At 50.3% G+C, this 14570-nt stretch overlaps 2 protein-coding genes across 2 annotated transcripts; one reads left to right on the plus strand and one right to left on the minus strand.

Moving 5' to 3' along the window:
• Window positions 1-184: 184 nt before the first annotated feature.
• ColSpa_01997 (putative transporter) lies at window positions 185-2191 on the minus strand (the record flags this gene model as incomplete). Its single annotated transcript, XM_049268209.1, has 3 exons — window positions 185-357; window positions 415-1364; window positions 1413-2191. The coding sequence occupies 3 exons, from the start codon at window positions 2189-2191 to the stop codon at window positions 185-187; spliced, it is 1902 nt and encodes a 633-aa protein (XP_049124166.1).
• A 5444-nt stretch (window positions 2192-7635) lies between these two features.
• ColSpa_01998 (uncharacterized protein) lies at window positions 7636-8226 on the plus strand (the record flags this gene model as incomplete). The annotated part of the gene is made up of 2 exons (XM_049268210.1): window positions 7636-7854; window positions 7936-8226. 2 exons carry the CDS (start codon window positions 7636-7638, stop codon window positions 8224-8226), a joined length of 510 nt encoding a protein of 169 aa, XP_049124167.1.
• Window positions 8227-14570: the final 6344 nt, after the last annotated feature.

The following is a 14570-nucleotide window of genomic DNA, read 5'->3' on the forward strand; positions in this document are numbered from 1 at the left end:
ATGGTTATATAGTTTTCACGCACACAACATTGATCGAAAAGAATTGCACTATGACGACGACTGTATTACGACTATGTCTATGTAATGTCGACAATGCGTAGGGTATCAAAGATGGTGGGGAATAAATTGCGATAGGACAGCTCCCCAAACCAAGAGCCGAATTTTGAGTAGGTAATACTAAACATTACTTTGCCACCGTGCGCCTTGTGCCGATGAAGCTGTTGGCTCTGCTGGCGGAGGGGGTACCTCTGGGGGTACCACGGGGCGTAACACGGTTCTCGCCGAAGAAGCGGGACTGCTGGCTGTACGATCGTTGGTAGACGGGGCGATCGGGCTGGTCAGTGCCAGATGCAATACCTAGAAGAACATGGTGAGCAACTGGGTCGGTTAAGGCAGTATCCGATAACAACTTACTAGCTGGTCTATCTCCAGGAGCATAGCTCACACGACGGCCTCCAACGTCATCTCTCGCGTTCGCCAGCTTCTGTGCAAAGGGCGAACGGGCGCGCAGGGCAGGGCCCTTCCAGTAGATAACATAGACTGCAACAACAAGAACGAAGGATATGCAGAAAAGAATCGTGCAAGCATACTCCAGGTTTTTGCCGCTTTCGGCGCCGATGTTTGTGAAGAAGGGCGTCGCGGGCACGGTGAGAACACCCGCAAGGAAGTCACGGGCCCACCCGTTGCCGCCGGTCGCCGAGGCGGAGTAGGGTCCGTAGGCGCAGATCATGTAGTCGATGGTGGCCATGTAAATGGCGTAGTTGGCGATACCGACGATGGCGGCGAAAACCATGGAACCAATCCAGTGTATGGGCGGGCCCTGAATGGTCCAGGCGAAGCCAATGAGACCAATCGGCAGACAGGGTGCAGTGTACAAGAGGAACCAGAGGCGGGACTCGTACTGAGCCCGGTCGTCGTTGGGTTTGGCCTGGCGCTCCTTGATGTTGCGCTTGATGGCGGGGATGAAGAGGAGCCAGGCGAGGAGATAGCCGACACCAATGGGGATGAAGGCGAGACCAACCTGGACGGTGCTAAAGTTCCACTGGCCATACACAAGGACGAAGGACTGGATGAACATGAAAATGAGGGCATCGGAGAAGCCGGAGAGCAGCGACAGCACGAGTACGATGGGTTCGGTGAGGAACATCTTGAATGGGCGGACCCAAGTGGACAGGACCTCCTTGACGGAGAAGCGGTCCTTGAAGGGGACAAGCTCGTCGGGACCCCAAATGTTAGGGTTACCCTCCTTTCTGCGGCGCTTGGCGATGCGGTTCATCATGATGGTGGTGCGCGTCTCAGGAACGGTAAAGAAGTGAAGGGCCTGGACTGCAACTCCAAAGATGAGCTGGACCCAGATGGACCACCTGTAATTATGTTAGCTTAATTTTAGATGGGATGGTGTGATTGCATACCTCCAGTGCAAGTAAGCCTCGGTGAAGCCGCCCACGATAGGGCCGAGTACGGATCCGCCGACCGAGGAGAAGACGACGTAGGCAACGGCGTACTGCTGCTTATCGGACTCGAACAAGTCGGCAATCATACCGAGCGTGACGGAACCACCTGCAGACGACAGGCCGCCCAAGGCGCGACCGACCATGATGGTAGCGAAGTTGGGCGCCAGGGCGACGGGCAGCTGCCAAATGTTGACGAGGAACAGCGAGAGCTGGAGCACCGGCCACCGGCCGAATTCCTCGGACCACGGGGCCCACAGCTCGCAGCCGAAGGCGTAGAGGACCAGGAAGATCATGGCGCCACAGCGGCCGGCCTGGGCGCTGACATTGAACTCCTCCGAGATGCCCGCGATGGCGTTGGAGTAGAGCGAGGTGTTGAAGTTCATCGAGACCTGGACCCAAAAGATGACGGTGAGGATGTACCACTTCTTCCACTTGGGGAAGGAGAATCCCAGCTCATCGTAGCAGTCATCCTCGTTGATTTCGTACTTGTCGTAGGTGCCCAGCTTCTCGAGCTTGGCTCCGTTGCCATTGGCATTGACATTATTGGAAAGGCCATCAGTGTGGTGCTCCGAGTGGCCGGTGCCAGGCTCAAGCTCTTTGGAGGAGGTTTGTTCACTATTGCTTGCGTCTACATTGGAGGCGCGGTCGTCGCGAGATTCGAGCTTCTCATTGGCGACTTCAAGGTCGGCCTCGTTGATGACCTGAGGCGGTTCCTCGGCGAAACGTGTACTAGGCATGATGGGCCGGTATCATGAGGATGTGCAATAACAGGTGGAGGAAGATGGATAGAGCGTGGTTTTGTCGCTGTCGTCCTGTTCATAAGAGGACAGGAAAGATAAGGGGAGACAGGAGAGAGGGAGGTGGTGTGCACGACCAAACTCGATACGATTCAAAAGAACCAGAGATTGACCAAAGAGAACCGTTGTTGGGGAAAATTCGGTATATCAATGCCTAACACGACTTGGGACGGAAGCAGAGGGACATGGCCTCAACCGCCATGACGATTGACTGAAGCAAGCTTCCGTCTGGCCCCAAACGTGCAGTAGCCCACCGTGACATCACCGACAAAAGACGGTGGCGCGAAACAGGCAATCTCTAGCGCAGCACGTCCCACATTTCGAAATGCAGCGTAGGAGGGCAACGGGGTGAGGAATGGTAAGCAACTGGTAGCGGTGCTCGCCCGAACATTAGACTGGCTGGAGTTGCGGTTGCGCCGTCACACGTTCATGGCTGGTCCACTGTGGATTCGACGGAGAGAGTCCGGAGGAGGGTCAGAGGATGGAGACAACGTCCACGTGAACAGCAAGCATCGAGTGACTTGATGCTGACCAAACCCCGGTGGTTGCCGGATATACACAGTAAGCTGTCACCGGCCCACAGTTGGTTGGGTCGAGGTTCGCGGCTCGTTTCCCTGGGGCCACTGGAGAGCTGAGGCCTGTACCAAGTGGCGGGAAAGCGGCAGCGAACTTGGCAAAGACGGTATCCAAAGCTTGTTTCCCTGGGCGGCTCTTGTGGCGGCTTACCAGTCCAGCTGTGCCTGGCAATGCCAAGGGACACCATGATTGGGCCGCAAAGTTAACAAGAACACCCGCCTTGGTACCGATGACGAGACCCAGTCGCAAACTCTTCTACCTATCTCTCTTGCTTCCCACGACTCTTACCAGCAAACCAACAAAGGACAAACCAGAAGAAGAAAAAAGCCCCCATTTGCTGCCCAGCCTTCCAGCGACACTAGGCATTTTGGATTGCTAAACAGGGCAAAGCGTGATGCGGGAGCGCGAACAGCTCGAGCTATGACGTCTTTGGCCCGGGGGGTCCGAACTTGTGTCGGTTGGTGAACACTGAGCGGCTGTCCATCGTTGCGTAGCCTGCCTCCAGTTCTGATCTACAATATTTCCACTCCACACTTATCTCCGGCTTTTGCTCTCCATGAGTCCATCCCATCTCCATCTATCTAGTGTTTCCCCCGCAACATTATCTGTTTGATCGCAATGGCTATTTCACCATGGGGCAAAATGCCATAACCACAATATTAGTTGGAGAGGCAGAACATTAGGTGGGTGACTGACCACACCTTTTGTTTAGAGCCCGGCACCCACATGCACCCGTAAACTCAAGTCCTCGAAGATCAGCCGCTCCCGTAGCCTCAGCCGCCCTGGAAGCTGCCAAGATCCAGATCCAGCCTGGACGGCCCGAATAGCGATGAAACGTACCTAGTGAAGCGAAGCATTACGAGCCGTTACCTCCCTCTGCTTTCGCGCTGCCACACCGCAACTGCTTTTGGGTGTCTATTGAAGTGGAGGCCTCATGCAACATCGCCCGTCGTCCAACGTCCTTCACCTGTACTTTGTTTGATGCTTGCGCCAACCCCCTGGAGTCCAGATCAAGTCCTGACTGAAAACAGCCAATGAAACGGATTCGAGGCCCGGCGACCTGGTGTATTTCCCCCACCTCCGATGGAGCCCGAGCCGCTCAACGCTCGATTATGTAAAAAGCCAACAACCCCCACCTTAACCTTACAGCCAAGCACATGTTTGGAGATCCACGTGAAGGCGGAATCTCCTCAAATGGTTTTTTTTTTTCCATCCGTTGCAACGGCCGATCGCAAAGAACGCCCATCGCTCGTTCCCACTAGTAGGTAAACGAAGTACTCTGACCCGTTGCGAATGATGAACACTCGGCACAGGACTGGTCTATACTTGCCATTACAGTGGAAGTTTTCATACTCTGGCAAAATTGAATGGTCCAGATGCGCTTTGGACCCGGTGTAACCGGCGGTATTTTGACAAATCGAGCCGGTCGAGATCGCCACTGTCGGACCCGTTTTGCCAAGGGAACGTTTCTTGATGTCCGGAGCTTGACCTTCTTGGTCCGATAGCCGATCGCCGATGACATCGACCTCCTTCCGCCACACGCCGCAAGCCACGGTTGGCTTGCACCTCAATACGGCAAAAACCAACACAAGGCATTTGGCCTCAGCTTGTGGTTGTCGATGAGGTTTTTGGCCTGGTTTGTCTATCAATTCCAGTTGATAGACATTGAAAGGAGAAAAGGAGAAAATTGGGGTCCTATCAGAAAGACACATAACAGCCCGTGATGATCTGACAGTCCTGACAACGAATAAAATATCAAACGTATGAGGACCTGAGAGGTTAGGTTCCCGACTCTCTAATGAGCCTTCAATAATGAAAAAGGCATAATGAGAAGACGAGAGCGTACTAGGCACTACTAGAGAGTGTAGGTGTCCCCTTGAAATAGATTGACGTTGCCATGCTAGGAAACCATACACGACAACTTTATGGCCCCGCATCCTGGAAGGAGGCCAGGACATTAGCATTAAAAGGCATAGAGAACTCCATTCACATCACATGCTCACTAACTGACGCCTAACACCATATGATTTATTATGCTGCTGACAGCAGGACTCGCTTCAGCCGCCAAAACAATATAGGCTTGTTAACCCAGCCGAGCAAGTGTCTTGATGTGGAAGGAGACAAGGACATGCTATACAACCTGAACCCGTGCCGCACAATGATTATGGGCAACTGAACAAAGAGCAAACCGCATCAGATCCTTCTATCCTACACAACCCATCAGCTCATTGCGGAAACCTCAACCGTCCGATGTTAACATCCTTGTTCTCGCGGCCTCTAGGTTATCTCTGGCAAGTCGTCGAGTATTAGCTCAAGCTGTGCAACAGTGGTAGACTCAGCCTCTAGCACGCCGCCAGTTATGTTACCATCAACCTCGATATGGGGTTCAAATGTTACAGCACCCGCCGTGTCTGCTGGGTATCCATATGAGTCCAGACCTAGCAACCACGGTGACTTGATGCTGGTATAACTGTGACTTTCTTGATGTAGTTCGGTCCTTTCCCGCAAACTTCAATTACGGTTGGCGGTGACCATACTATTGGGACGATGGGCCAACGACCGCTGAAAGAATTTACTTATTAAAGGCTATGATTCCTGTGACGATGGTAAAGTCTTTCAACATGTCATTTACTAAGAGCTCAACTCCACATATACGGCATTGCTTCCATCTTCCGTTGTTGGTTGTCTGACTGTCTATGATCGGTGTTAATATTGAGTATTCCGATCTGGAAGTAGGTTTCTGAACCATCTTATTGCAGTATTCTTACGACTACTATTACGATATCACCGTCAGTCTGCCTAAAATTGTGCTGAAACATACAGTTTCCTCAATGACGACGCAAACTCGTCTTGTCTCTTGTGCCAGCGTGCAAGACAGCAAGCTGACTCCAGTCATAAGCCGTCATTTACCAACTCGACATGACTCACAACCTGCAAGTTAACTCGATTTGAAACAGGTTGTTCAAGTCACTAATTGAGGAGGCAAAGACCCATCGAATTCTTGACGTAGGAATGGGCATGGGAACTTATAAACTATCCTGATGCTGATTTCCTAGGTCAGCGGTCACAGCTAATCACTATGGGGTCTACCGAAGTGGGCGACTTGTTTTCAACAAAGAAACACCCTGGTGGCCCTCAACTTCATGAAGTTTTCTACAGCTGAGCTTAGTGCCGGGATTGGTGTCGTAGACACATCCGCCCAGCATGTTGTACCACTGTAAGGCCTCACCGTAAGCTGATGGAGATGACGGAAAAATTGAGAATATAGACACAGAGGTTTATACCTCTAAACCATTACATCTCAATACTAAAGCACTGTCTAATATACAGAGAAAGTATAATGCTCTCCTTGCATGCGCCCCACAAAGACGCGGTAGAATGGCACCACCTGCACCAGCAATGTCTTGCCAAGGTACGTGCCATTTGCCCGAGTTCGAATGACCCAGAAACTGTTGCCTAGTCTGTTTACCTACTTTGTCTTTGCATCTCCTCACAATGGAATCGTTTAGTGCCCGCATGGCCCGTTCCTCTGACGCAAAATCTGACATAAGCCGAGATGGACGACGCTCGTACGAAACCCCGGTCACCAGCAAACCCTCAGAGCCGGTGGTCAAAGTATCCGGGGGCCTTAGAAGCGCGCGGTCCATCTAAGGTGATTAAGACGCCAGCCTGGACCAGAAAACCTGGCAATAAGCCCACCCGGCGGCAAGTCTATCCAACCCCGCAGTCAACACATTCTTTCTAATACAAGCGTAGAACAAGCGAGGGCTGTCTCTCAAAACCCCTCATACTATCAGTTAAGCACTATTTTGCCCAAAATGGAAGGCCTTGAAGCTTGTTGTCTTACAAATATGTGGATCAAAGCATTATTTGCGGCGTTAAATAGAAAGAACACGCCCCTTTTGGTGAACCTGAAGGTTGCACTACTTGACCGGTCATGTACAACAAAATCTGTTGTAGCCAAGACTAGGCCTATTCAAAGGCTATTCCGGCCACTGATATCTCTCGATGACCATACAACGCGGCATTAGTTGCTGGCAAACTTCTTCTAGGGCCAATGGCATTTCTAGCCCCGAGCATGTTGCATTGGAGAAAGAAGTGGTCCGACTATGTTGTGTACGGCTGACATGCGGGGTGCGTCAGCAACACTACATGTAGCTGACATGCAATTAAGACGGATTGGGCTTTACTAAGCAAGGCGGCCAGTCAGATGTCGTGGATCGTAGTCTTGTGTTGCAGAAATCATGTACTCTTTTAGATCGTTCAAGCGAGATAGGCTACTTCATCCTTTCTAGTCGATGAGACTTGATTCTAGCCACCATAACGGTGATCTGTTAATCAAGTCTGATGGCAGACAGGCATTTTGCAAGACATACAGCATTCTACAACTATACAGGTACGGCAACAATGTTACGTTCGAACCACACCGCCACTATACGCACACTGGATGTGAGAAAACCAAGGAATCGCCTCCGAGACTTGTTGAGACGTAGTACAATCAATGCGATCGCCGCGGGCGTTGGACGCAATACGCAACTTGAGATGTAGGTGGATGCTGGGTTCACCATTGATGGCGAAGGGGTCTTACGGATGTGAGCATCCAAAAAGACTGAGACTTAAAAGAGCACACATAGCTGGATGAAGAGGGGTTTAAATTTAGTGCCATATTCTCGTGTATAAAGACCATCACCGCTGCCTGTTCACTTCTCGTTATTGAACAAGCCTCGACATCTCATCATCCAATAACATCCAAAGACGTCGCCATCTCTTTGTACTCAATCTACCTTCGCAAGACTCCTTATTACAAGATGCTTCTTAAGAACCTTGTACTCCTCCTCACGGCCGAGCTGGCCACCGCCGCTGTCGTTGGTCCCCCAAAGGACTACTCTCCTGAGGTAGTTGACCTCGCCGCCACTGAACTCCAGCGCCGCGCCGCCTGCGCCGCCGCCGGCGTTGTCAACGGCCAGTGTGGCCGCTACTACCGTGGCACGGGCTGCAACGACCAGATAGGAGCCAATAGTCCTGGTGTAAGTGTCCATCTGCCCGTTTCAAGTTGACCGTCACTCTTTACTCCATGTGCTATGTACTGATCCTTGACCGAACTGCAGAGATGCAGCGGGACGTGCTACAAGTCCTCCGACGCCATCGCCAGCATCAAGGCTGTCGGAGACGGAACCTACGGCACTAACTGCCACCTGTACTACGACGACAACTGCCAGAACCAGATTGGCGAGACGGGTAACTCCGTCACGGGCGGTGGAAAGTGTTACACGCCTTCGGGGGCAGGACTGGACATAGTTACTTGTGCTGGTATAGATGCTGATCTTACTTTCACTTTCGTTGGAGGGGGCTTCCTGTCTTTTATTCTAAATATCTCAGAGAATTACGGTCTTTCATGACGTTTTGCTTCTTTCCACTTAGCATGGCTACAAGATTCGGGTCCGTGTGTCCGACAGCTAACAACCTCATGAATTGAGTACTCAAACCTAGAAACTATTAGATGGTGTCTCACTTTCTGGACAACTAAATCCACCTATAATTCGAGTCCTTGGACTACAATCGCGGATATCAGCTTCTCTAGTGGGCATCTGGCCGCAAATCTAATGTGACTAGTTCGATCGAAACTTTTGACAAGGACCCTTTCATTTTTTCTCAAAACGGTATTTGTCAGCCTATGCTGTGTAGAGTTTACATACACAATATTCAACCACAGTAGCCAATCGTGAGAAAAAAAAGCTTATCTCTACTGAGAAGATGGTAAAGTCAGCAAATACCCGGGATCAAGCACCGCTGCGCCACCCTTGGAGTGATGACTATCTTCCAGCTCCTATGTACTTTCCTAGTCATCCCGTACTTCAGATCTCAAATCTTTCAAAGGTTATCTCGCATTCGTTTGAGTACAGCGCTGCGTCATACATCTTATGTACTTTCAGTTTGCCGATATGGTTCATAACAAGACATCTCAAACACTCAACTAAGCGGCCTGCGGACCAAATTGAAACGTCAAACATGGGCCTTTTCCTTCTTATCGAGCATATGTACAGTGACATCCCCGACGCCCACGTTTTCCGAAACTGAGTATAGCAAGGTGATGCACAACGCCTAACGACAGAAACTGTCTTTCCGGTCCTCATACACATGAGTCGCAGAATCGGGCCTACTTTTTCCGCGGGCAAACTCAACTCAGACTAGTTAGGTAACTTCGAAAAATTTCGATGCAGGATCCTCGTCCGAGTATTTAGTCATGGGCGGGACACCACGTTTTACCGCTCCGGCACCTGCAGCCGGTCTTAATGGCGCGATCGCCGATGTATCAATGGCACTCATCCCGACCTGTATCACCTGATCTTTCGAATGATGCCGTACTATATAAATCTGTTCTACTAGATGGCCAACTGTCACTTCCCATCTCCATAGCATGAGGTCAAGAATATCGTTGGGGCTTCCAGTGTTTTGTAAATGTGACTGCTTCGGGATGGTACCAACGCGTGTGCCAATTTGGGCACACAAATTGAAGCCTCATTTTACGGCGACACCAGACAGTTTGCCCATTTCTGGATGGTAGGCATTGCTGGGAGGATGTATTCGGAATGCTCCTGTGATCGAAGACGTATCTGATGTTGTGCCAACTTAAGGGACTGCCTTTTTGAGTTTGGTTTAAAGACAGAATCAGTATGCTATCGTTTATACATTCAGACAGCTCAGAGTTTTTTCCCTTTTTTTTCTTTTTCCTCTCTCTTTAAATACTTTAGATCAGTCGGAAAACCCGTGCCATCAACATAGCAACCACACATTCCCTTTGTGGGATTGTGCGATTACTTACATACCCTAAATCTCAGGGAGACCACTATTCTAACTTTCCGGTTTGCCACCCGGAGCTTGCGGCAAGATCTATATCCTCTTGATGCCGATCATGTCCCAAAGACAGGTCACGAGACCAAAGTTCAAAACAATGCCGTCGTAGGATTGATCAATCCCAATTCCGGCCCTCCGAGCTCGCTGGCAGCTGAAGTCCTGAGACGGTCCCGCCCGACGATCCCGTACCAAACCAGGCATGGAGTTTGCCACGTTGGCTTTCTTCTCTGATATGCTCTTGACAAGAGACAATCCAAGGACTACTCAATTATTAACTCAGAGTTCTCAATAATTGTAGTATCCAAGAAGGAAATGTGGAAGAGATAATGTGAAGCTTTCAACACAAATATGTCAACATTCTCGGAGTTATAAAGGTGGTTTTGTCTTCGGCGAGCCTTTCGAGGTGCCGGGTCTATATCCACGGCCACACACCGGGAGTACGTTTGCTGGCGTTAGTTCGGGGCTCGTCCGCCTAACGGAGACGTTTATCCGCACCATCGACATTAGAATCGGGGCTCAGTTTGCTCAGTCTGCTCACTGTTTCTAGGCTATTGGCTCGAGGAATTTCGAGAACACAAGCGAGCAATCCTTCAACCATCTACATATGTGGGCTCCTACGACAGCGTGTAGTCACCACAGTAGAGGAAAAGGTCTGTGGCCTGAGCACTATCCCAAGTTTGGTACTATCCCAAGTTTGAATGCCAAGTTGACAGTTAAACTGAACAATTATCTATGAGGCAGAATTTTGCCTAATGAGGTTCCGTTTCCATTAAGGCGTTACTACCTCTCCCGATTCATCTTGTTCGAGCAGGCTTCTTTGCACCAGGCAGCTTCATTTTTCGTGCAACCTTTCGTTTGCCTTTATCAAAGTCCTGGGCGTACCGAAAACTCGGTTCTCGGATTTGCCTCAAGAGACCAGGAGGAGATAAAAATGCGAATTATCGCTGCCTGATAGCGCCCGATGGTCCACATCAGGCGATCCCATCAACCAGGAGACCACTTCATCTCGGTGAACACTAATTTGGCCGTGCTATGCAATTGCGCTAAGAGGTCGCAGCCTTCGTGGACGGGCCTGGCCAATTTCATCTTCGCCACAGGTAGGCAATAACCTTCAAGCCCTTTCCCGGCAGTTCCGGCCAGAGTCGATAGCTTCTATGTCTTATCATGAGGCACCGATTGTATCCGGTACGTGGAGTCGGTCCAATGTCTGATAGTTTTTGCGTATGGACCCGATCGAACGCCACATCAGTTTTTAGCTACAATCGAAACATGACACGATGAAGTTTGGCAGATGTCAAGCGTCTGATGATTAGTGGTGTTTGACTATGTTGTTCAAGTGCAATCGCCTCACCTGATATCTAGGGTGATCAGGGTGAGCAAGTGTAGGTTGGAAAGTGGATGAGCAAGTATCTAGGCGTGTTAGTGCACCCTGCCAAGCGACACAATCAGTACACTCGCATCGAGATGCTACGGTTGCCACCCAAGGTTGACGCTGCCTTCTCGAGTCCAGAACCACCAACTCTTGTCCGCCTCTAGAGAGGCTATGGTCATGACCGTGACCTGGAATGGCAGAGCTGCGCATCGTATCTTCTTACTGGGAGAGCAAAAAGAGCAAGACATAAAAACTCAGAAATACGATCCTTCGAGTCTCATGCCTATTTCCGTTCAGGGGAAAGCTGCTCCGTGATCAATCTTTTCATCACCGTTCTCTGAATATGATGGGGGGAGGACCGACCTTCCTCAATGGAATACCCTCACTTTCCCCTAACCACCAAAAACAGGAAGAAGCCCAAACATTCTTTTCTTAACCAATGCCAGCAATAATTACCCTCTGCCCCCAAGCGCCCATGTGTATACATGTATCATGCCAGAATATGTTGGACGCTTTCAACACAGTCCCGATGATGAATGGCTAAACCCATCCTAGCTGCAGCTTCGCTGCAAGGTGCTAAAAACCCTAAGATCTTTGAGGGAGCCTAACTCCTCCGAGCAGGGGCGTCTTTTCAGCACTTTTTCAAACTTCTTCCCCTTTTTCAAGATCTTCGATCCCGTGCGCTACCAAGATGCACCAGGTTCCAAATCACCGCCGCATTTTTTTTTCTTAGTCCCACAGTCTTACAAAACCGACTTATATCTAGGTTCGGGAGCAAAATAGACATACCGCCAATATTCAAGGATCAATTGAAGTGAAACCTTCAACACCAACAGAAAATAAGCAGGAGAACCACCCAATCATGGAACTGGAATAGACCACGACTGTTAAGTTTGTGTTTGGCGATAATAGCCGAGTCAATCACAAAAGCTGTGAGATACCTAGCCGCAGCCTTACGGGGGCTGGTTCCTTCGTTCCATCTGGACTAGCAACGGGTGTTGGGTCTAAAAGATAATGAAACTAGAAAAGTCAAAACGGAACTTCAGGCCGTAGACAGTCAACTAGCTCGTGCATCTGACAATGAATCATACAAGGGTTCGCTTGGTAACGAGATTTTAAACGGATACCTATATCCGGCTATTATTACCGAACAATATTGGTCTATCCGAATAAAGCTGGTTTAAAGAGGCCTATCATGCTCATACGATATGACCTACAAAGGCGAAACGACCTGCAGACTTAGGGATGTGCCCAATTTTGCATGCTATACGTCTCCAAAGCCGACAGGTCCAATCACAACAAGACCGATAGGTACATGCTCATAAACTTTCGTGTCACAGACGTAGACCATTGAAAGGATCACTGTCATGTACATATGCTACGTGTGCTTCTTTCTGTCTAGTTTAGATTCATGAACGGCAGTCATCTCCCGTTGCAGTCAGTTCACGTTGTCGAGGCTGACAAGTGGAAATACAAGCATAAACGACTATGTAACGGAATGGCTAGTCAAACTCTTTTTGATCGAGCATAAAGCGGCTGCTTTGGTTAGTCCGTTCGTGAAGTGCCCGTACTCCTGTAGGTCTGCGTCTCATGTACAACCTCATCTCGGGCATTGAAGTTTACTCTGGCTCTGTGGGACGCTAGCAGCTGCCATGCTGTCAAGATACTTTATGCTTAATGGCGCACGAGGGTGTGCATATCGCTGTGTGTAAGAGCGGGCTAGATCGGTACTCGCCATATGTCGTATCCAGTCTGTTGTGACATGTTTACCATCTTCGCAAGTCTTTGCATTTCAGCTAGATTTCTAAACCGTTATACGTCAGCAGGCTCAGACTGGATTTAGCTATGTTGAGATTTACCTATGATAAGTGACAAGAATGGGTTTTTTTTTGCATGTCGACTGTTCGTCGCCGATTATCCGTCTTCTATTTGTAACTCGGGGTAACCCACACACTACTCAGGGAGTGGTAGCTGCCTAGTTCGAGACGGAATGAAGTAATCAAACCGAATCGGCGTCTGGGTTTTCGTTGGGCTGTGGTTCATTGACCAACGCCCGCTGGGGTCCCCCTTTTTGGGGAGTAGCTCATGGCTGTGCAGCCCCCATAGAAAACCGACTCAGCGCGCGTCGTCCTCGTATGGAGAAGAGTGGTCGTCGTTGAAACTCTGACTTCGACGACGCTAAAGGATTGCCGGATCAGTAATCCCTCACTTTCAAACCGTTCGTTGCTCGGTGGATTCGCCGCCGATGGGTAATTCCAGTATAGCCGTTAGGGGTCTTGGGGCAGGGACGGGGGCCGGTGCTTGAAGTTCGCACGACGCCAAACGTCTCGTCTCAGCCGCCGCGTATGCCTGCACTTCAAGGAGTAGCAGAAGCAGCTCTGCACAGTGACATTGAATCATGGACTAGGCGGGTCGCGGAAGCGTAAATGACTCGCGAGGAGATGAAGGTGGAGATGGTTAGAGCGATAGAGTTGCGGGCAGCTAGAATCCCCACCCCATGGTACTCACAGTACAGAAAGTTCACCAAGCTCATCTTACTTGCATAGCTGGGACGAAGAAAAGACGAAATCCAAAAAGGGAACGCTCTGACCATCGGCAGGGCTGGATGGGGTTGGTTATATGACGATTAGCGGCAAAAACTCGCACATGCGACGATGCGTCTCATTCTGAGATACGGCGCCACGCTCGGGGTTGTCGACGGGCCCCACTCCTCCGGTAAGACTGCCCAAAAAGATGATGGACCAGAGGTTAGAGTTGGGAATTTAAGCTTCGCCCCTAAAACACCAGACAAGCATCGACGGAGCAAAAAGTGTTGCGAGCACCACACACTCCCAAGGCAGTCATTATAACCACGTACGCATTTTCTCTACCTCCGCATGCTCCGGCAGATTGCTGTACGAAGAGTCCCGTGCCAGCCGCTTGGTATCCCACCCACATTCCCACCCCCCGTCAAAGTTCAATCGGCGAAGGGGGCAGCAGAGCTGAGCAGAGAGAAGAGCAGAGTTTAAGCAGCGATAAGAACGTGGCGAGTGAGAGAGAAGCTAAGGCCGCCGTCTCCCGGGGAATGCAGACAGAAGGGAATAAGGGCAGAAAGGAAGAAAAAAGAGAGGCAGAAAGCAAAAAGGTTGAAAGGTTGAAGCTGCACCGTTGACGCCAAGGTTGGGGAGGAAGGTGAGCTAATTAGGGGTCGTTGCGTGCATCCATGACACATTCATTGCACACTCCTTCCTCTCTCTCTTCCTTTAACCCGCCCCCAAATCCAGCCGTTTCCCCTAGAGCTCAAGCCCATATCTGCACCCAAGCACTAGGTACGGTCGGCGATCTTCGCCGAAGCAGAGCGCGCGTGCTGTGCTGCCCACCTCTACTTTTTTTTTCTTCGGTTTTTTCTACACTACAAATCCATGAGTCAACTGGTCCCAACAGTCTGTTTCCCATCGTTCCCGGTAACCAACAACCAACTTAGAATACTTTGTTCCATTTGCGGACACGGAGGCCCGATAGGCTATTTAAACGCTG

The sequence above is a fragment of the Colletotrichum spaethianum genome, assembly GCF_022836535.1.
Source record: "Colletotrichum spaethianum MAFF 239500 DNA, contig03, whole genome shotgun sequence".
NCBI classification, from domain to species: Eukaryota; Fungi; Ascomycota; class Sordariomycetes; order Glomerellales; family Glomerellaceae; genus Colletotrichum; species Colletotrichum spaethianum.